General features: G+C 49.0%; 1 protein-coding gene across 1 annotated transcript in view; it reads right to left on the reverse strand.

Annotated features, from left to right (window-relative positions):
• Positions 1-7,562, reverse strand: part of Mlycd (malonyl-CoA decarboxylase) — a 21,968-nt gene extending 14,406 nt beyond the window's left edge. The window contains exon 1 of the mRNA XM_015496286.1: positions 7,413-7,562. Coding sequence (XP_015351772.1) covers positions 7,413-7,562 — 150 coding nt within the window. The remainder of the gene's footprint in view (positions 1-7,412) is intronic.
• Positions 7,563-21,190: the final 13,628 nt, after the last annotated feature.

Genomic DNA, 21,190 nt, shown 5'->3' on the forward strand with positions numbered 1-21,190 from the left:
GGGCGAGCGGCTGGAAGCCAAGTGCAGCCAAAGGGCCCGGGGGCGGGGCGGTCCCTTGGCGCCTGACACCCACCGTGCAGCCACCTCGGCTGCTAGTCAGGCCACTGGCTAGCCACAGTCGCCTTCTCCGCTGCCACCCCGCCACTCACGCCTCTCTCCTCCAGTCCTGAGCCCCTCCAACCTCCAGGTGCAGCAGAGTCACCTGGGGACGCGTTACACGTGCAGACTCCCGGGCCCTTAGAAGGCAAGAACTATTAGTCTCAGGTTACACGGGTGGAAACAGAAGCACAGAGACAGGGGACTTGCTCAGGTTCACAGCTAATGGCAGAGGGGGTTTCCGCGAGGCCCGTGAGTGTGTGAGGAGGATTTGGACCCGCCCCTATCTCGGATCTGCTCCCCTCCACCTCAGGACCCTGCCTCGGCTAAAATGAGGAGTTCTGTATTGTTGAGAGTTACAGTGTGTTTTGTGCTGAACTGCTGAGGAAAATAAGAAGATAGAAATGTAACAAATGCCAAATTCTCCCGACATGGCAGAGTTTATGCATTTGATCCTCACATTCACTATATCATCCAATTTATAGATGAGGCCCAGCCTGTGGGAAGCAAAGCCTAGGTTTGACCCTTGTCTTGTGATTCCAAAGCTTTTGCTTTTTCTACTCTCTTGAGCTAGGTGGTTGGAAAGATTTTCCTTCCTTAGAGGCCACATGGGACTCATCTGTTTGCTTCTAGTGAGGATTGTAGCCAGCAGGGACGCTGTTACTTTTTGGTGGCTAGGGGTGATATTGGACAGATATTTTAATTCATGAAGCTACAGTAATTAAAATGGAATATACAAACAAACATCCATGCAACATAACATAACAAAGTCTAGAAAGAGACCCGGAAATGCTGGTGGTAACACACCATGTGATATCATTATGTGATGTCACATCATGGGGGGAAATCACTGATGACAACATGACTCTTAGGAAAAAGAGCAAAGCTGGATTCTAACCTCAGACTATACAAAATAAATCCCATATGGCTTAAGCATTTTTGTCTCTTAAAACTGAAACAAATATTAGCAGAGAATAATCTGAGTGAGAAAAGTAGAACAGAAGCCATGAAACAGAAGGTTGATAAATTTAAGTACATTTGTTTTTTTTAACAAAAAAGGTTCTTCATAGTTAAAAACAAAGTCAAAATACAAACACTTCCTTGAAGAAATATTTGCCACTGATAGGATGTACCACAGGTTAATTTCCCTAATATGGATGAAAGCACTAAGTGAAAAGATTATCCACCCATCAGAGGAAAAAGGGAAAGGTTATGACCAGAGAGTTCACCAAAAAGGAAATAACAATGGTCCTTAAACATACGTGAAGTGCCTAACTTCACTCCTAAGAAGAAAATGCAAATCAAAATGTCAGTGGGTTCTCAATTTAATTTATTGTAGTTTAATGATCACACATACACCCTGTGGAGCACAGCTTTCCAGTAAATGCCAACTCCAGCCAACAAGTTTTACATACAAGTACCTGACTGCTGCGTGGGTTAATGACAGGTTGATCAGACCTAGGACACTGAACAACACAGCAAATCAGCAGGCTCATGAGATAGGCACAGATACCAGGAAAACAGCTGGGTCCCAATGAAGAGGTGCTGCTGAGGTGGACTGCCCATCTCTGGTGAGGACTAGCTATCTCAGATTCAAAAATCCTCTCCTGAGGCAACAGGAAACAGAGAAAGGAGGTTGGGGAGACTTGTCCAGAGCAGTGGCATCTACAGAGGCAAGTGCAGGGAGGCAGGACGGCAGACTAATAAAAACCATCAGCTCCCAAGACCACAGAAGGCCCTGGCTATGCACCTGTGCCTGCCACTTACTACCCAGTAACCTTGGGTGGGTTTTGCTAGCTCTTTAAGGCTGTTCCACACCATGAGTTGTACAGATGACGGTAAAACCTATCTCACAGGCTGGTGAGGATTAAATGAAAGAATTCATGTTAAGAACAAAGCAACCAGTAAGGAGCCCAAAGTGTTCTAGCTAAATTATTACAAATAATAAAACTAATATACTTTGGAGCGGGTTTGTATTTTCATGTGTACAAAATGAAACAACCTGTTGACCCAAGACAAGACTGTGTCCCACACAATCTTTCTCTGGAATTCTGAGGTCAGTGAGGTGAGAGGCAGCAGATGACAGGGATGGGAGAGCGCCACTCTGATGGAAAACCATGCCCTTGAACAATTGCCTGAATAACAAAAAGAGAGTGTGTTTCTGAAATAATTTTCAATTATTACAGTTATCCACATTATTTGGTCCTGCAGGAAGTGAGGCCTCAGTGACCTTCCGTTTCCCCTCCTTCCCCTTTTCCTGGACCACCACATTTGCAGAAGAGAATGTTAATACTCACTTCATCTGTCTTCTGTTGTAATATTTAAAAGTACAGACCGAGTAATTTATAAGGAATAAAGGTCTATTCAGTTCACCATTCTGAAGGCTGGGAAGCTCAAGATTGGGCAGCACATCTGGTGAGGTCCTTCTTATTACTGGGGACTCTGCAGAGTCTCAGGGGGCATCATATGATGAGACAGAGCATCCTAGCTCAGGTCTCTCCTCCTCTTCTTGTGAAGGTCCATTGTATTAATGTCCCACCCTTATAGTGTCGTCAAACCTTCATTACTTTGCCTGAGAATCTTTCTCCAAATAGCATTAACTTAAGACTTCAAGGATTGCTTTTCCAACACATGAATTCCAAAGGACACATCCAAGCCATAGCACATATGGAGGTCTCCCAGCCGGTAAAACAGCAGGCAGCCTTAGGAACATGGTGGGACTTCCTTCCACTCATGGAAATATGGAATCTTTCCTTAGAGGGAGAATTGTCAGGGTTCTCTAGAGAAACAGAATCAGCAGGAAGTATAATTATAAAAAAGGGATTTACTAGGTTGTTTTACGTGACCAGAAGCTGGATAGTCCCCAGTGGCTGTCTGCAGGCTGGAGAGCTGGAAGAACCAGTAGCTGCACAGTCCAAGAGGCTGAGGCCTCAGAACAGGAGGGATCAACGGTTCTACCCTAGTCTGACGGCTTCTGAAACTCCCTGGAGAATCACCGGCAGAGTCCGCTTTGGAAGAGTGAAGAAGTGCGAGGTCCTGTATCCTCAGATGATCATAGCAGCGATCAAGAACCGGTTCAAGAAGAATCATCTTGCATCTGCTGCTGCTTCCTTGTCCTTCCAACTTTTACTGCATTCAAGCCATCATCCTATTGGACAGTACGACCCACACTTAGCGAGGGTCTCCATTTCAGTTGGCTATCCCACATGCCAATCATTCCTAGACACACCCTCATTGATGGACCCATAAGCCTCTCATCATTGGCATCTTTTAATCTAATCAAGTTGGCAATTCAAATTAACCATCACAGAGGGAGAGGGGTTCATGTCCCTGGTTGACTGTGTCTATGTGCAGAACAGTCCGGGCCCTGCTCTGAGTTACTCCATGATGTGTAGAATTGCAGTTTTCAGGCAGTGTCAAAATCTGTTACTCTACTTTGTAAAGCAGCGTCCTGAGTTTAATCCCTGGTACCAAAAAAAAAAAAAAAGATCCACTGATCATAGTTGCTGGAACATTCCAGGATGCTCAGCGTTATTCCAGTGATTTATACGTCGTCTTTTTGACAGACCACATTGTTGAGGCTTTGTAATAAGTTTCAAAAGCAGGCAACGTGAGTCCTCCAGGTTTGTTCTTTTTAAAGATCAATTTGGCTATTCAAATGGCGTTGGTCTTATTCCCTATTAATTTTAGGAGAAATTTTAGGATCAGCTTTTCTATTTCTCGGGGTTGGCGGGGGGAGAAGCAGCTGGAATTTTTAAGTTGGTTTAATTTTGTTTTGTTTCTTGTGATTCTATGAATTAAACCCAGGGCCCTACCGCTGAGCTACATCCCAGCCCTTTTTATTTTTAACTTTGATACAGGGTCTCCCTAAGTTGCTGGGACTGGCCTCGAATCTGCAATCCTTCTGCCTCAACCTCGGAGTAACTGGGATCACAGCATGTGCCAACAAGCCCAGGGGCAGTTAGAATTGTGGTCGGGATTGCTTTGAATCTGGCTATTATCATCTTAACAATTAAATCTTCCAATCCATGAACCAGGATTGCTCTGTCTGCTCAGGTCTCAGGTTTCCTTCAAAGCTGTCCTGCCCATTCCCCACCCCCTGGTCTCACTTCCCTAGGTAGCCATGTCCTTTCTGATGCTATTGTAAACTGAACTTTTCTTAATTTCACTTTTGGATCGTGGCAGTCTAAAGAACCAAGGGCGTGAGTGGGCAGAAGCAGAGATTGGCAGTTGACAACTGAAAAACAAAAACAGATTTGAACACAGAGAAAAGTAGAAGGAGAGATCATCTAGAAAGGAAGGGAGCCGGGGAGGGGCCCAGAGGCTGAGGACTGTACTTTAAGCAAACGCTCACACCAGTGAGAAGGGACCCCTGAGAAAGAGCCTCGGCTTCCTGAGGAAAGGCAGGAGTGTCCACTCCCAGGAAATAGCAGGGGGACATGTAGAGGAGACTCTGCCCCAGAGACTCCCTCAGCCCTGGGTGAGTCACAGCCTCCCCTGGACAGGAGCTGGTCTGCTCAGAAGCCAGCAGCCCTCAGGGTGATCTGTGTCCCTGCCACAGGAGCCAAATGTAGCTTCCTCCTATGCCATGAGACCAGATATGCCAACAAAGGCTGTCCTCATGAAGAGCTACCCCAGGGTCTTCATGCTGCAACGCCTGGACAGAGGGTTCTGCCTTGGACATTCTGGCACCAAGACGCCATAAGCCATGTCATCAGCATGGACTAGACACATTTGTGTCTGTCCACAAGGTCAGGATATATTGAATGACCATGAGTTCACAGGCCGCTCCACTTTGGTGGCAGCTCACTGAACATTTGTGGGTCACCTGGAGGTCACAAGCCAGGCAAGCACAGGCTGTTTTAGTTCAGACTTAATTTCCAGTACCTATAACTCTCAAGTCACACATCACAGGAAGACTAAGAAACGGTCACAGGGTGCTGAGCCACGAGCACAGAGAAGGAGATGAATGCAGAGTCAACGAGCCACCGTCAGATGAGGCGACAAACCAACTCAGCAGAGTCGTCAAAGCAGAAGGTCCAGGTGGACAGCAGTTTGGGTTCCAGAGTAGCATCGTGGAGTGCCAACTCCAGTGTCAGCCTGGAGTGGGCCCGGCATGGTCATCCGGGGAAGGAGAAGCCACGCTCTGCTGAAGCCCCAGGACAGACCCAGAGGTTCGGCCCTGCGGTGATTTCCCTGGGCAAGGTGTGTGACAAGTGACCTGGTGATGGGGTCATGGAGCCACCATGTCCAGATTCGGGGGGTTCCTTCTTTGGGGGGGGGTCTTAGCTAAGCGGGTTGTGTGAGAAAAGAAAGTCTAAGGTCGTGGGGGCAATGGCCAGCATCTCATTGGGGGGTTCCTCCTGCCCAGGAGAATGTAAGGCACCCTAAAACTTAAAGTCTCAAATAATCAGTGAAAAACAAAACACAAATATTCAGAAATATATTTACAAAAGCGAAGCCCCTGATAGATCTAGTCTACATGGGCTTTGGAACTAGACAAAGAAAAGATGGGGACATCAAAGGGGGACATCAAAGTCCGGGATAAGGCTTCAAGGGCAGAGTCTTGCTTCATAGTGTCTGGCAGGTAGCAGGTTGATTGACATCTTGGCAGGTCACACCCATCTCAGGTGCTGTGGGGGATCTCTGGCAGAGCCTGAGGGGGAAGTTCACCTGCCTTAGGTGGTCAATCCCTGTGGGGGTGCCATGATCAATTGAAAGAATGAGTTGGGCTCCAGCCTCTCACCACTCATAAAGGTCATGATCAAAGACCCAAATGTAGGAGCTGAAATCGTAAAACTCTTGGAAGGGAAATGGTGTACCGCTTCATGACCTTGAATCAGGAAATCACTTCCTAACTATGACATCGAAAGCATAAACAGCCAAAAAGAGAAATGGATAATCTCATCGAAATCAAAATGCTTCATGCATCAAAGGACACCATCAAGAAAGTGAAAAGACATCCCAAAGAGAAGGAGAAATATTTGCAAGTCAGGAATTCAGTGAGGGTTTAGTATCTGGAATATATAAAGAATTCCTATAATTCAACAATAAAAGGACAACCCAATTAAAATGGAGAGCTTTTGAATAGACACTTCTTCAAATCAAATATGTAAATGACCAATAAACATATGAAAAGGTGCTTGGTATCATTAGTCACTAGGAGAATGCAAATCAAAACCCCACTGAGACACCCCTTGGCCTCCGCTAGCTGCTATGATAGGAAACGGGTTTGCGGTTTTCCAACCCTCCGTGAGGGTTAGACCAGTGGAAACCCTCGGGCACTGTTGGTGGGGATGCTGAGTGATGCTGCCGTTGTGGAAATACTTTGGCAGGGCCTCAAAAAGTTAATCGTCGAGTTGCCATATGGCCAGCAGTTCCTCTCCTAGGTACACGAGAGGATTGGGAACATATGTCCCCATAAAAACTTGTGCATGAATGTTCATAGCCGCATTATTCATAATAGCCAAAGAGCAGAAGCACCCATATGCCCACCAACAGATGAAAGGGGTAGACCAAATGGGCTCTGCCTACACAGTGGAATATTATTTGGCCATAAAAACTAGTGAGGCGTCGCTACGCCTGGTGACATGGATGAACCTGGAAGTTGGGCTGCTAAGTGAACGAGGCCAATCACAAAAGGCCACATGTTGTTATAAGATTCCGTCTACAGGCACTGTCCAGCTTGGGCAAGTCCAGTTTAGGAGGAAGGTAGTGGTTGGCAGGGGCCTGGTGGGGTTGGGGAGTGACTGCTAATGCACATGGGGTTTTCTGTGCGGGTGAGGAAAATGTTCCCGACAAGACGGTGGTGATGATTGCATGACACTGTGAATATACTAAAAACACTGAATGGAACATGTTAACAGAATCAAAATGTTGAATTTTAGGATACATTTGTTTTATCTTAAAAGACAAAAAGACCACCCCAGGGCACTGGTATTTCTCCAGTCCAATTTCAAACGTTCAGTAGGGAGAATCTGATTGGTCCTGGTGTCCAGGGACCGGGCCGGCATGTAAGTCATGCAGAGCCAGTGGGGCTGTTGGGGACTCACCCTTTAGGGCAGGGGCAGTATTCAGGCAAGGCTGTAGGCTGGGTAGTTTTCTCAAAAGGTGTCTACCTGAAGTATTAGAGCAGCATCCAAGAAAGCCTTGGGAAAAGAAAAATGGGCCCCACCACGGTGGCACCTTGGGCCCCTGTGTTCATTCCTCAGATCCTTGCGGTGTCTGCCCAGGGCGTGCATCTCTCAGAGTCCTGACCAGGCTGTCTGTCTTGTTCCCTTCCCATCACATCACGAGCATGCCCCAGGTCTAGTCACCTTCGTCATCACCCTCTTTAGGAGCTGCATGACATTCCGTTGGGTTGAAGTGCCGTTGTCTTCTCGGTCACCTAGTCGGTTCCGGGGAGTCACAAGTTTTCCTCTTTTCACATACACGGACCTCACACGGTAGGAAATTCTCTCGCGCATGCCAAGAGTTCTCTTTTCCTGAATTGCCCAAGTTACTTATAAAGACCACAGAGGGTAAAATTCCCCACGGAATGTCAACCAACCAGGAACTATTTCCTAGCTCCCTTCCTCTGTGTGTCTTCTCCCAGCGTTGGGCTCCCCGAAGGCCAGGGAGGGGACCGTGGCTCTCTTCCTTCCTGTGTTCACTCCCTGCCGCTGTGTGCCAGTCCTCCTGGTCCCACGCCTGTTGCTCAGGGAGCTGGGGCTGTGATGGGGGGTGGGCAGCAAAGGGGAGGCAAATGGAGCTGGGGGAGGGGCCTTAGGCACCCTTCTGTGGTCAGCAGAAGGAGGTCCCCATCCTAATCCGTGGAGCCTGTGGGTGTCAGGGGATGTGGCGAAGGGGAATTAATTAAGCTTGCTCCTCAGCCGACTTGGGAGCCCCAGGTGTGGGGAGGAGGTGGAGAGTCAGGTGAGAGAGGCCGTGCGCAGAGGGAGGAGGAGGACTGGCCGGCAGGCAAGGCCCCAGGGCGGCCTCTAGGGGCCGTGACGGGCAAGGACACAGATTCTCCCCTAGATCTCCCAGAAGGAGCAGTCAATGCCTTGATCTAGACTAAACGTTGGCGTCCAGAACCGTAAGAAGAGTGTGTGTGCCTCTAATGGCTCAGTCTTACCCAATCTCCCCTGAGTTGGTTGTCGTCTGTTACAATGGCCACAGGAAGCTAAGGCCTTCTAAGTTGGGCTTTGTTTGCTCCAGGAAGAAATGCAACGGGGGAGTGATGTTTTGATCGAACTGTGGCATCTATTGGGAGGATATAATCCTTATGCTTGGTGGTGCTCTTCATGGGTCCCAGACATTGTCCTAACTGCTGTATCTAAACTCACTCATTTGATGCGCACAACTCTGGAAGGCAGGTTATATTTTTTACGGGTAAGTTCACTAAGGCACAGAGAAGACAAGCAACTTATCCAGGGCTGCCCAGCAGAGTTCCTGCAACATGCTGCTGGTCTTGTGTGGATACTCTCAAGGTGGGTTTCTTTCTGGTAAGATCTTCTAGATGTGCTGGGCCCCCGTGTGCGTGGTGATGCTGAGGGAGCAAGCCTGAGCTGTCAGACTGCACATCAGCCCCTGTGTCAGTAGGTGAGGTTGAACTGCTTGCCTGGCGGCTTATGAGCTGTGAGACTCCAAGCACATTGTTCAACCTCTCTGAGCTTTAGTTGCCTTGTCAGAAAACAACAGGAATAACTCTTCCCTGAAGGGGTGGCATTTTAATAACACGAGGAATAGTACAAGGAGTCTCTGATCAAAGTCTTCCAGGCTCTTGTGAGCTGTTGTGAATCTGTGCTTGTTCCTGAAAACCAAGTTTTGCCCTCTATTAGGTGCAGTTCAATGCTGGGACCATTTGGGGAGTGTCTGTCTGTGCCAGCTCTTGGCCCTGGTGACAAGGACAGATAAGGCCCAACCCTGCTTCTAGAGAGCTCAGAGTACAGAAGCGGTTGCTTCTGGTGTTGATCAAAGTGCACGTTTTCTGCCTTAATAACTATGCTACATACAGCTCCACGTCTCTCTGTGTCCTCGCCAAGATCCAAGGGCACCTGTTTGTTGGGGAGATAGATCCACTTGCCTTGGGTGCCCAGCAAGTGGCTCAGTCTTCCCCAGTCTCCACGAGTCCTATATTCTCAGTTGAACTAGGGGACAGTGTGCCACTGCATTCAAAATCAGACTTGGGCTCCCGGCCGTGGCCTGCGTGGCCCTGTGTGTCCCGGCCTGTCTTCTTGCCCAGTCTTCTGTCTGGCACGGCCCTCTTGCTCCCAGGGCCTCCTGCAGCTGAGCATCTCAGTCCCTGCAGCAGCCGGGCTCCTCCCTGCTCTGGGCATCTGCTGGAACGCGGGTCCCTCCCTTCCTCGCCGCAGGCTCCTTCTGTGGAATGGTCCCTCTCACCCAAGCTCCCTCCCTCCCCTTCCTTGCCTCAGTCCATGCTTGTTCCCCTCCTCGCATGGTCAGGTTTGCCATTGCTCTACTGACTTGTTGGTGACTTGGTTTCTCTCCGTGCCGTCTACCTGTGAGCTGTGAAGGCAGGGCCCCTTGTGCCTCCGTCTGCATCGGGTCCCAGCAGGTCCCAGCTCTGCACAATCCCCTCCCGTCTCCCTTTCACAGGGGCTGGGAGGGAGGGACCCGCAGAGGCTGAGAAGCACCTGCCACCCTGTATCCAGCTTCGGAAGCAGGTGTGAAGCCCCATCCAAGCAGCCGGGCAGAGGAGCAGAGCAAGGGGCGGGGGAGGTGGGTGGAAATAGCTCTGGGCCGTCCTGAAGCTTCAGCTCACCTTTCTTCGGCCTCCAAGCCTAAGCCATTCGCCCACCCTTCCAGGCCGGGTTTCCCTGGGGAACCACCATTGGGGTCTGTGGGTGGATACCCATCATCTCTGGCAGATGCAGGCCAGGTTTTTCCAAAACAGCTAGAAAACCTGCTGCCTGTTTTCCACTACCAAAGCGCAGGGCTCCCCTGAGCAGGAGGAGGCCTGAACTCTGACATTGCTCTTCTGCTCAAAACAGGCTACACTTCCAGCCGTCCACCGGTGGCTCCCAGCCACAGCAGGTGGGACTTACATGCCAAGCAACTTGGCACTGTTAAATGTTAACACATGGCTGTTCCCTGGTGACTTAGACAATGTTTAAAAAATCCGAGTGAACTTCTGAAAGGCATGAGAATGTTTAGAGTAGCACAAAGTGCAGACAGCCACTGTGTCCAGCCGCCGCAGCATGGTAGGCAAAGCGTGGACTGTTCACATGGTGGAGTACTACTCAGCAATGAAAAGAACAGGTGCTGGATATGCACATGGCACCGATGAATCTCACACCGGGACCACGAGCAGGAGAGAGTGGACGCCACGGCTATGTGCTGGAAGTCCACTGACATCAGACTAAGGCCGAGGGGAAACTGATCTGTGGTGGCCAAATCAGATGAGTGGTTCCACCAGTGGGAGGCTGTGAACTCACTGGGAAGGGCGCCTTCTGGCGTGTCGGGGACTACATTTCACCTGGTGGGTTACACGATGTGAATCTGTGTGAAAGACCCTAGACCTGGTCGCTGAAGGCGGGTGTGCCATGGCCCCAGAGAAAGGCAGGTGTGCGCGACCTGCATGCTAATAGTTCCAGCCTCTGGCTCCTGCTTCCAGAAGCTGGGAGCTAGTTAGCGCTCAGAGCCTCACAAGAGCGGGCCCCGCAGAGCTAGCCCAGGTGGAGAACACCGTCCCCTCCCCTCGCAGGGAGCTGGGAGAGTGCTGATGCTCGCCCCTCAGGGGCTGTCTCCTGCCCTCACCAGGGAGACCCTACTGCCTCCAGGGTCCTGCTGCAGGGCCCCTCACATGCTCCTGTTTGGGGCACCACCACACTGTTCCAGAACTCCATCACGGGCCTGCGCTCTTCTTTCACTAGCTGGGCACCAGCTGGGCACAGCCAGGGCGTGGAACTCCTCTCCTGGCCCGGGGCCACCTGCGTCAGGCTGCACTGACTGGCACCCTCTGGAGTGAAGCCATAGAAGGGCCTCAGCTTCGTGGATCTGGCATAACCTGTGAGTTGAATTAAGGCCAAACTCATCCTTTATTTAATGTTACATTTATCCCCAGTTCTGCTGATAGGTATATAAAATATGTATGTATTATATATAAACATACGTGCATATGAACACATGTATGTCCACACCATCACATACTGATTACATACGTGATGAAATGGACCATCTGTGTGCAGCCGGGCCTTCTTGCTGCTGTGGGTGAGGCAGAATCAGGCAAGTCCTTTCTGCTGTTAGAAGCATAGTTTCGTGCTCTCCAGAGCTGGGGCGGAGGGGGTGAGGCTGCAGGTGACGTGGGCCCTCATGGTTGGGGCTCAGCTGTCTCCTGTGCTGTCACTGAGGTGGGGGGAGGCTGTGCCCAGCAGATGGCAGCTCAGCCCTCTGGCCTGAGCAGAGGCACGAATGGCTGGCCTCGGACTCTCTCAAGGACGAGCCCTCGATCCTGTCCTGGGGTTTCTGGAAGCCAAGTTGGAAAGATTTCCTCTCGAGCGGCAGTGTGGCTCCCACTCCCGTCCCCAGGAGACTCGACTCCCTGATCCTCTCACTCCTCCTCCAACATGGAGCAGATGTGAGGCTCACGCTCACGGGGGCGAGGCTGCTGGTTAAGGCCTCGTGTCTGCAAGGTGAGCGGCAGATCTGAGCTCTGGTCTAACTTCATTATTACTGTAGTCTGAAAAATGGCCCCCCTATAGGACCCCAAGTCACCCTGGGCCTAATCCCTGGAACCAGGAGGATGTACACGGCAAAAGGCACTTGGTAGAAGTGATTAAGGATCTTGAGATGGAAGATCACTCCGGGTTATCTGGAGTGGTGGAGGGGGGTGAGGTGCCAGAGTCACAGGGGAAGTAGGGGGTCAGAGGAGAGTGGACAGATCAGAGTCATGTGACCGCTGGCTTTGAAGACCCAGGGAAGAAGGGGCCACAGTGGAGGAACACAAGGGCCTCCAGGAGCTGGCAGAAGATGGACCCCCTCAGCAGCATCCCAAGACCCTTGACTGCAGCCCAGCAAGACTGATTTTGAAATCCTTACTTCTAGCTGAAAGAGAAGGCACTTCTGTGGCTTTAAACCACTAAGTTTTTGGTATTTTTTTTTTAAAAAAACAATAACAATAGGAACTAATTATTATTTCTCTATTATTTTCCATGGTCTCTTCCCTCCCTTTCTTCTGTGTGGCTTCAAGAAGATTCAAGTTTCTGGAGCTTGAAACTCAACCCCCCTTTCCTGCTCAGTCTTCTCAGAGGAGGACGTGAATGCCCGGCCTCTGCAGCCGGGCTCGGTCCTCTGACCTCAGCCAAGTCCTCCCTGGGCATCCGCGTGTGTCCTGCCCTGGAGCAGGCCGGGCCGGGCTTTCAGCACACGTCCCGTTCCTGCTGCAGACTCGTGCTACATCTTAGGAGAAGGGCTGGGGCGAGAACATCTGCATTTCTTTTCTTTAGAAGCATCCTTTTGGATGATTCTTACACTATGGAGCTTAAGAGCTACTAGGTGAGGCACCAGCTGCGCCCCGAGTCGAGTCTTGACTTGTTCTTAATAAATCTGCGCAGCAAACCCCACAGGGTTCAGCAGAGGGGGCTCTTGTTACACGAAAGAAGAAACAATGGCTGCAGAGTGAGCCGCGCTGAGCCGCCTGTTCAGATGGGGCGGGAAATGAGAAGATGTCCACCTGTGGAGGGACCCTCCACCGCTGCCTTCTGAGTGATCTCAGAGGAGAATCCAGGCATTGGTGGGACCAGCGCTGGCTGATTCTCTCCTGTCCTGAGAAGGGGGGAAGCGGGCAGCGCGATGCTGGCCATGACGAGGCCTGTGTCTTCCAGGGCCTGGGGGGATCAGGTCCAGGTGCCTGCCTTTCTGGGCTGCTCTGCTTCGTGGTCATGCTTGGCCTTTGAGGAAGTGGTGAAGGAAGCTGGATGATTGCTTGTCCCCAGATGAAAAGGGAACTTGCTGCCCAGCGGAGCTCACCCTTGGAGTCTCTGCTCTCATGTGAGACTGGCCGCTTGGCCGCAGGATCCAAACATGGACACTTTACCTGGAAGAGGGACAGAAACGGGCTTATTCAGCAACCTCCTTGTGAAGGAACTTGTATGTCCCAGCCTCGAATCTCCATCCACCCTGCAAACTTTGATGCAGGGTCTCCGTGTTCAAGGAGTCACTCAGCTCACAGGACTCAGGGAACTGGTCAGGTCAGGGGGGTAGGAAGGGCCAGGTCTGGACCTCGTTCTAGCTGGCTCAGTAGAAAGCAAAAGAAGCAGCCATCGCCCTCCTCTCACCTCGACAAGGTTGAGGCCCAGCGGCCCCTTGAGGCATTGCCCGGAAAGCGAGCTCACGGGGACTGTCCTGCGGGGCAGTGGACACACCCACTCTGATCAGGCCATCACAGGGGGACTTTTCCCTTTGGGTCAGTTCTGTCTTTGCACCAGGCACTAGAATGGCTGCCTAAGGACAGCCTGCTCCCCAGGACCTGCGAAGAGGCTGCCTTACCAGGAAAAAAGGGGCTTTGCAGATGTGCTTGGTGAGGACATGAGATGGGAGACTCCTAGTGGGCCCAATGTGGCCACAAGGGTCCCTATGAGTGGGAGGCAAGTGCAGGGAGGAGCTGTGGCCACAGAAGCAGGACTTGGCTGATGCAGGGTTTTGAACCAAGGGCTGCGGGTGGCAAGGAAGTGATTCTGTCCTGAGGCCTCTAGGGCACACAGCCAGGCTTGCCCCTGGATTTGAGCCCCATGAAACCCCTTAGGATTTATGACCTCCAGAACTGCAAAAGAGCTTCATGTCATTCTAAGCCACAAAGGTTATGGGGACTTGTTAGTTACAGCAGCAATAGATGACAGATACCGTCTCAAACATCCAATTGCTCCGGACAAATCAGTCCGAGATTGGCAGTGCACAGACACGGCGTGTACAGCCAAGGCAAACAACGGTCATTGGGAAGGATAAAATAAGGGGACGTGGCAAACGTTTTAAAACGCATTTTTAATTTTAAATGGATTAGCAGTGCAAAACCCTTTTATCATTAAAATGATTTCCATTATAATATTAATAATCGCAGTGAAGGGTTGAATATGCTTCATTATATTTTAAACTCTTTTAATACTTCTTGATACCACAATTTAAGGATCTGACTTAAGGATTGGCGGATCTGAAGGCTCGGGCTGAAAGGCCGTCATAATTGAAAAATATCCCACACAAAGGCTCGTGGCCGTGAGTAAAAGAAGCCGGTGTGCACTTCCTGGGCCCAGCTGCCGGCTGCTGAGTGATTTCTGTTGACATCTGGTGGGTGAGTTTCCATGTCTCCTAATCTTGATGTTGTCCTTGCAACACCAAAAGATGATACCTTTAAATGCAGTTTTGGGGGAGAAAGTGACATAAAAATGGAAAACATTCAGAAAATGCTCTCCCGAGCTGAGGGGCTCAGCAAAAGCAGTTACTTTTTCATTTGTATTAAAAGTGGAATCCTCGTGGGACTGATTGATATGTTGATTCTTTTGAAATTGTCTGCTGGGTGATCCAGTCCTCAAGAGCTTCTTGCCATTAGCAGAACATATCGGCAAATTTGAAACGCTCGTCACCTTGTGCTGAGAAAAACGGAACTTTAGATTCATCAGCGGCAGGCTTTGCTCTGAGTTGCTCGACGGGCATGAGTTTCCTCCCACATGAAGCCGGACTCCATGAGGCCAAAGGCACCAATGTCACCCAGCAACACCGATGGGTGAGTGCGTCTGCGGCCACCGATGCCTTTGCCGCCCTCCTCTGCACACCTGACCTCAGGTGCTGCTAAGCACACTTCTCTTAACAAAGCATCATCATGGATCTACCCAATGTCCCTCACTTAAAAAGAAAAAAAAAAAATCTTTATTCCTGGAGGTCATTCTAATTTATCCCAAAGGTCATTCTAATTTCCCCAGGACCCCAGCAACTCCTCTAATGTAGTTAATGTTTTTTGGCTTTTGTATGTGCCCTTGAAAAATTTACCTTTGTTTTGCAATTGGCCAGATACTTTTATGAGTGAATTATACCAAACATTCAAGGAATGAAAACCAATCTTTCTTAAACTCTCCTGGAAACAGAACGGGGAACACTTCCAAAATCACTTTGTAAGGCCAGCATCACCTTGAAAGCAAAGCCAGAGAATACCACAGGTAAAGAAAACGAATAGGCCAACGTCCCTGGTGAACATAGATGTTAAACATTTTCCATAAAGTACTTAACAGACTAAATTCAATAGCGCATTAAAAGGATTATTCGCCAGAGCCAATTTCTCCCTGGGATGGAAGCATGGTTCAACACACACAAGTCAATTAACGTGACTTAACACGTGAACAGAATGAAGGGTAACAACACAGGATCATCTTAATAAGTGCACAGGAAACATGATCAAATTTAGTATCCATTCATGATAAAAACCCAATAAAATAGGTACAGGAGGAACTTAACCTGAACACAGTAAAGGCTGTATATAAAAATTTATGGCTGAGCTCATAACTAATGGGGAAACACTGAGAACTTTCCCTCAAAGACGAGAATGCCCACTCCAGCCAGCCTGGTCAGTGTAGCACCTCCTGGGAGTCCTCGCCAGAGAAATTAGACTAGCAAAAGGACCAAGAGCCTCCAAATTGGAAAGGGAGAAGTGAAATTTGTTTGCAGATACCATGATCATATGTGTACAAGACTCTGACTCTACAAAAGCCTGTTAAGGACCAAGAAGCAAACCCCGTGTAGGTGCAGGGCACAAACTGCACACGCAGACACCAGTGGCGCTTCACACACACACAGCAAACTACCCAAAACGGAAATGAAGAGAACAGTCTCAAATGCAATTTTAATGAAAGAATAAAATATTTAGGAATAAACTTCACCAAAGAGGGGCAAAGCTGGAATCCTGAAATGGAAAAACATTGAGGAAGGAAACGTAAAAAGACTCAGTAAGTGGAGCACATCCTGTGTCCATGGTTTGGGAGGATTAATATCCTTAAAATGTCCACACAGCCTAAGTGATTTATAGATTCAGCGTAATCCCTATCCAAATGCCAAGGGTATTCTTTACAGAACTGGAAAAAAAAAATCCTGAAATTCATATGAAACCAAAAAGCCCATGAATCGCCGGGGCAGTTCTGAGGAGGAGGGAGCTGGAGGAATCATACTTCCCGATTTCAAACTATTGCAAAGCTACAGAAATAAAAAGCAGAGTGGCACTGGCAATAAAGCAGCCTCAGGCCACTGGAACAGACACAGAGCAGGGCTGAAGGACAGTCTCTTCAACCAGTGGTGTCCAGAGCACGGAGTGTCCATGCAGAAGAACAGGACTGGGTCCTCAGCTCACATCAGACACAGAAATCGGCTAAAATGGATGGCAGACTTGAGTGTAAGACCTGGAACCACACCTACTAGGAGAAAGCACGGGAGAGAGCTGCCTGACGTTGGTATTGGCAATGGTTTGTTTGGCTCTGACCCCGAAAGCACAGAAAACAAAAGCAAAAACAAAAAGTAGGACTACACCAAACTCAGAACCTTCAGCGACAAGAGAAACACCCCACAGAGAGGCAGCCCGGGGAAAGTGAGGACGTGTCTGACAAGGGCTCACCACCAAAAATACGTGGGGAATGCACACAACCCCCCCAGCAGAAGGGACGATCCAATCAGAACACGCACGAAGGACCCAAGTAGACGCGTCTCAAGACACAGAAATGGCCGACAGGTTTCACACACTGATCAGGGATCCGCCCATCAAAACCCCAGCGAGGGATCATCTCGCTCCTGTTAGAATGGCCATGATTAAAAAGCCCAGTAACGTGGGTTGGTGAGGATGTAGAGAAAAGGGAACCCTCGCACACTGTGGGCAGGAGTGCGTTAGTACAGCCGTGTGGAAGACCTAATGTGGATTCCTCAAAAATAAACAGAACTGTCTCGCAATCCTGCAATCTCACTTTTGGGGGTTTATCCAAAGGGAATGAGATCAGTATGTCCAAAAGAGGGCTTGGCTCCTGAGTTCACTGCAGCGTTTCACAACATCTCTAATGAAATGGAAACAACCCATATGTCGACAGGTAAACGATACAGAAATTGTACACACACACACACACACACACACACACATCATTCAGCCTTAAAAAGAAGGAAATCCTGCCATTTGCAATGACGTAGATGAGCCTGCAGGACATCACGTTAAGTTCAACAGGCCAGACACGAGAAGACAACTACTACACCATCTCACTTATGTGGGGACGCTAAAGAATTCAAACTCAGAAGCAGATAGAAAAGTGGCTGTTGTCAGGGGCTGGCAGGAAAGGAGTGGGGAGATTCTGGCCACAGGCGCAAGACTTCAGTACTGCAGAATGAATAAGGATTGGAGACGCAGCGTGCAGCCTGGGGCAGCCATTTCAGTATCACACTGCACACTTGACGCACGTAAGACAGTCGAGTTTACACGGTCTCCACACACACGTGCACACACGCAGGCATGGTTCTGAGTGGTGCTCTCCCACCCCTATCTGTTTGCACAGCTTTTTCACAGAGCATTCCTACTACAGACGTAAATGCTCTTGAGAATATGTAGCTCTGATTCATTTCTCATTTAATGGCTCCCCAAAGTGGTCTTTTATGTATTTACTGAAACAAAATCTAGCAAACACCATTAGCTCTGACTTTTTTTTTAAAAAAAGAAAAAAGTGCCCTCTCATCAAGGTGTGTGGAACCCCTCCGGCCCGCCCCCTTTCTGCTCCCCGGGTTTCTCCTGTATCGCGGGCTTGCTGTCTACTCCAGCGGTGCTGGGGGTGTGCTTTCCCTCCATGTCCTTTATCCATTTCTACTGCAGCAGGAAAACCACATGTGTCTCCTTTTGCTCTTACTAAGACTCTCAAGAGGCCTTTGCCCATTTTTCGTGATCTCCTATGGAGCTTTGTGAAGCACTCTACTAAGTACTGCTAGGTTTTACACAGTCCTAAAAACAATCATGGAGGCTTAGCCTTCACACCCTGGGTGTTTATTTTTACAAGGTCTTGCTGATGACATCACTGACCCTCATCAGCTAATGTCGCTCCACATCTTTTCAGGTGGGCCCAGAAAGACACAGGGTGTGACACTCAGGTGTGAGCCTTTGCAGCTCAGCTTCTCTCCCCTGCCCCCTGTCACACCTGGCTTGATTTGGGGCTTCACCCCCCTTTACTCTCAGCTCCTAGAGCTTTTGTACAACTGAGACCAGCCCACATGATCCAGAGAGGAGCATGGGACCCAGGCCCTGCCAATCAGCCTATTTGTCCTCCGGACTCTGATTGGCTCAAGGATGAGCACATGACCTAGGCCTGGCCAATGAGACCCAACCCCAGGGCTTTGTTTCTTCTCCAGCTCAGGTGGCCAAGCCTGGACCCTGGAGCAAAGCCTGCCCAGAACACAGCCGTGGAAGGAAAGCAGGCTGGCAGGAGCTAAGGGTGTCTGTCCTTTGAGTCTCTCCTTCAGTCTTGCCTGTCTTCCATGAAGTGAGTCCCAAATGCCCCTCTTCTTTTGTCTATGAGCATTTGAGTTTTTTTTTTTGGTCATTTCCAAGCTAGAGAGAATCTGAAAACCACGATGTCCTGTTGTTTATTATCTTTCCTTGGTCCTTGTCCTGGGGCTCAGGGCTGTTTTCCTGTTTATGTACATCTTCTGTGAGTCACAGGGAGAGCAAGTGCACCACCCAGGCCGTCCTGTGGACTCAGATGGCACTGGGCTTCATACCCTGCTGGAAAGGCCCCTCCCACGGTCACTCTCCAAGCTAGAGCTCCTGGCATTGAGCAGGAATAGGCCAGCTTCATGGCCCCTCCCAAATCATGTCACCTAAACACATTAGTGTAACACTGTGGTGGGAGTAACTGCCTCCGACCTCTACAGCCTCTGGAAAGAGGAGGACTTGCCCACTCAGCCACCTTCTGCACACCTAATTCTGGAGGATTCTGTTTTACAAACACCAGCAGGCATTACAGGAGGAGCCCAGAAGCCCAGGGCAGGGAGGATCTCAGTGCTGCTGAGTGGTGGGCCCACAGGAGACTCACTTCCTCCTAACTGAAGTTCAGCACTCATGTGTGGTTTCCTGGTGAAGCTCTTTAGAGAAAGGTCTAGAAGAGCTAAACTAAGCACTGCCCTGACTTATGGCCAACCTGTTTCACCCCTGGATATTGACCTGAGACATGAAGATGTGTTCGTGCAAAGACATGTACACCAGTGCTCTCGTCACTTCATCAGGGCAGTTCCAAACTGGAAACAACCCAAGTCTCTGGCATTACGGGAATGATTTTTAAAGTGATGCAATCAGACAATATAACACTACGCAGTAACGAAAAGGAACCAACTGCTGATAAATGTGATGTTGTGGATGGGTCTTGAATGCACCACACCAGCCAAAAGATGCCAGACCCAGGAGCACAGAACATGAGATTTGGTTGCACGGAGACAGTCCTAAACAGAATGACCCGGGAGGCAACAATTGGGGCATGTACCTCTGGAGCCCTGGGTCTGTGCAGGGCTGCCCAGCAGAAACTGGAACCCTGGAGGGTGGGCAGCCACTGCAAAAGAAGGCCCAGAAACTCCCTGGCTTCTCCCTCCCCCCTGCCAGTCACTGTGGTTTGACCAGACCAGCCTGTTGGGGAACCTGGGAAATGTAGGTTCATAGTAAGCGACCGAGCAGAGAGGCCAACCCATGTGGACCTTGCTCCTAAGCTAGGGGTGCCAGACTTGATGATTAAAATCTGGGTGTGCAGGTATTTGAATTTCACATAAATAATGTGATTTTTAAATTCTGATTAGTTATACATGACAGCAGAATACACTTCTATTCATTGTACACAGATGGAGCACAACTTTTCATTTCTCCGGTTGTACATGATGTAGAGTCACACCGTATGTGCAGTCATACATGTACCTAGGGTAACGATGTCCATCTCATTCCACCATCTTTCTTGCCCCCATGCCCCTCCCCTCCCCTATTTCCCCCTTTGCCCAATGTTCCTCTTTTCTTCCCTGCCCCCCACCCCCCCAATTATGGATCAGCATCCGCTTATCAGAGAGAATATTTGGCCTTTGGTTTTTTAGGATTGGCTTACTTCACTTAGCTTGATATTCTCCAACTCTATCCATTTATCTGCAAATGCCTTAATTTTATCCTCTTTTAATGCTGAGTAATATCCCATTGTTTATATATATCACAGTTTCTTTATCCATTCATCTGTTGAAGGGCATCTAGGTTGGTTCCACAGTTTAGCTATTGTGAATTAAGCTGCTATGAACATTGATGTGGATGTGTACCTGTAGTATGCTGATTTTAAGTCCTTTGTGTATAAACCGAGGAGTGGGATAGCTGTGTCAAATGGTGGTTTCATTCCCACTCTTCCAAGGAATTTCCATATTGCTTTCCATAGTGATTGCACCAATTTGTAGTGCCACCAGCAATGTATGAGTGTGCCTTTCCCCCCAACACTTATTATTGCTTATATTCTTGATAACTGCCATTCTGACTGGAGTGAGATGACAGCTTAGAGTTGTTTGGATTTGCAGTTCTTAACTACTAGAGAAGTTGAACATTGTCTCATGTATTTATTGATCGATTGTATTTCTTCTTTTGAGAAGAGTCTGTTCAGTTCCTTAGCCCATTTATTGATTGGGTTGTTTATTTTTTTGGTGTTAAGTTTTTTGAGTTCTTTTCATATCCTGGAAATTAGTGCTCTATCTGACGTGTATGTAGTAAAGATGTTCTCCCACTCTGTGGGCTCTCTCTTCGAGTTATTGGTTGTTTCCTTTATTGAGAAGAAGCTTTTTAGTTTGAATCCATCCCATTTATTAATTCTTGGTTTTATTTCTTATACTTTAGGAGTCTGGGTAAGGAAGTTAGGACCCAATCTGACATGGCAAAGATTTAGGCCTACCTTTTTTCCTATTAGTTTCAGGGTCTCTGGTCTAATTCCTAGGTTCTTGATCCACTTCACGTTGAGGTTTGCGCCTGGTGAGAGATAGTAGTCTAATTTTATTTTGCTGAATATGGATTTCCAGTTTTCCCAGCACCATTTGTTAAAGAAGCAACCTTTTCACAAATGATTATTTTCAGTGCAACATTTGGGAT

The sequence above is a fragment of the Marmota marmota genome, unplaced genomic scaffold (assembly GCF_001458135.2).
Source record: "Marmota marmota marmota unplaced genomic scaffold, marMar, whole genome shotgun sequence".
Taxonomy (NCBI): Eukaryota; Metazoa; Chordata; class Mammalia; order Rodentia; family Sciuridae; genus Marmota; species Marmota marmota.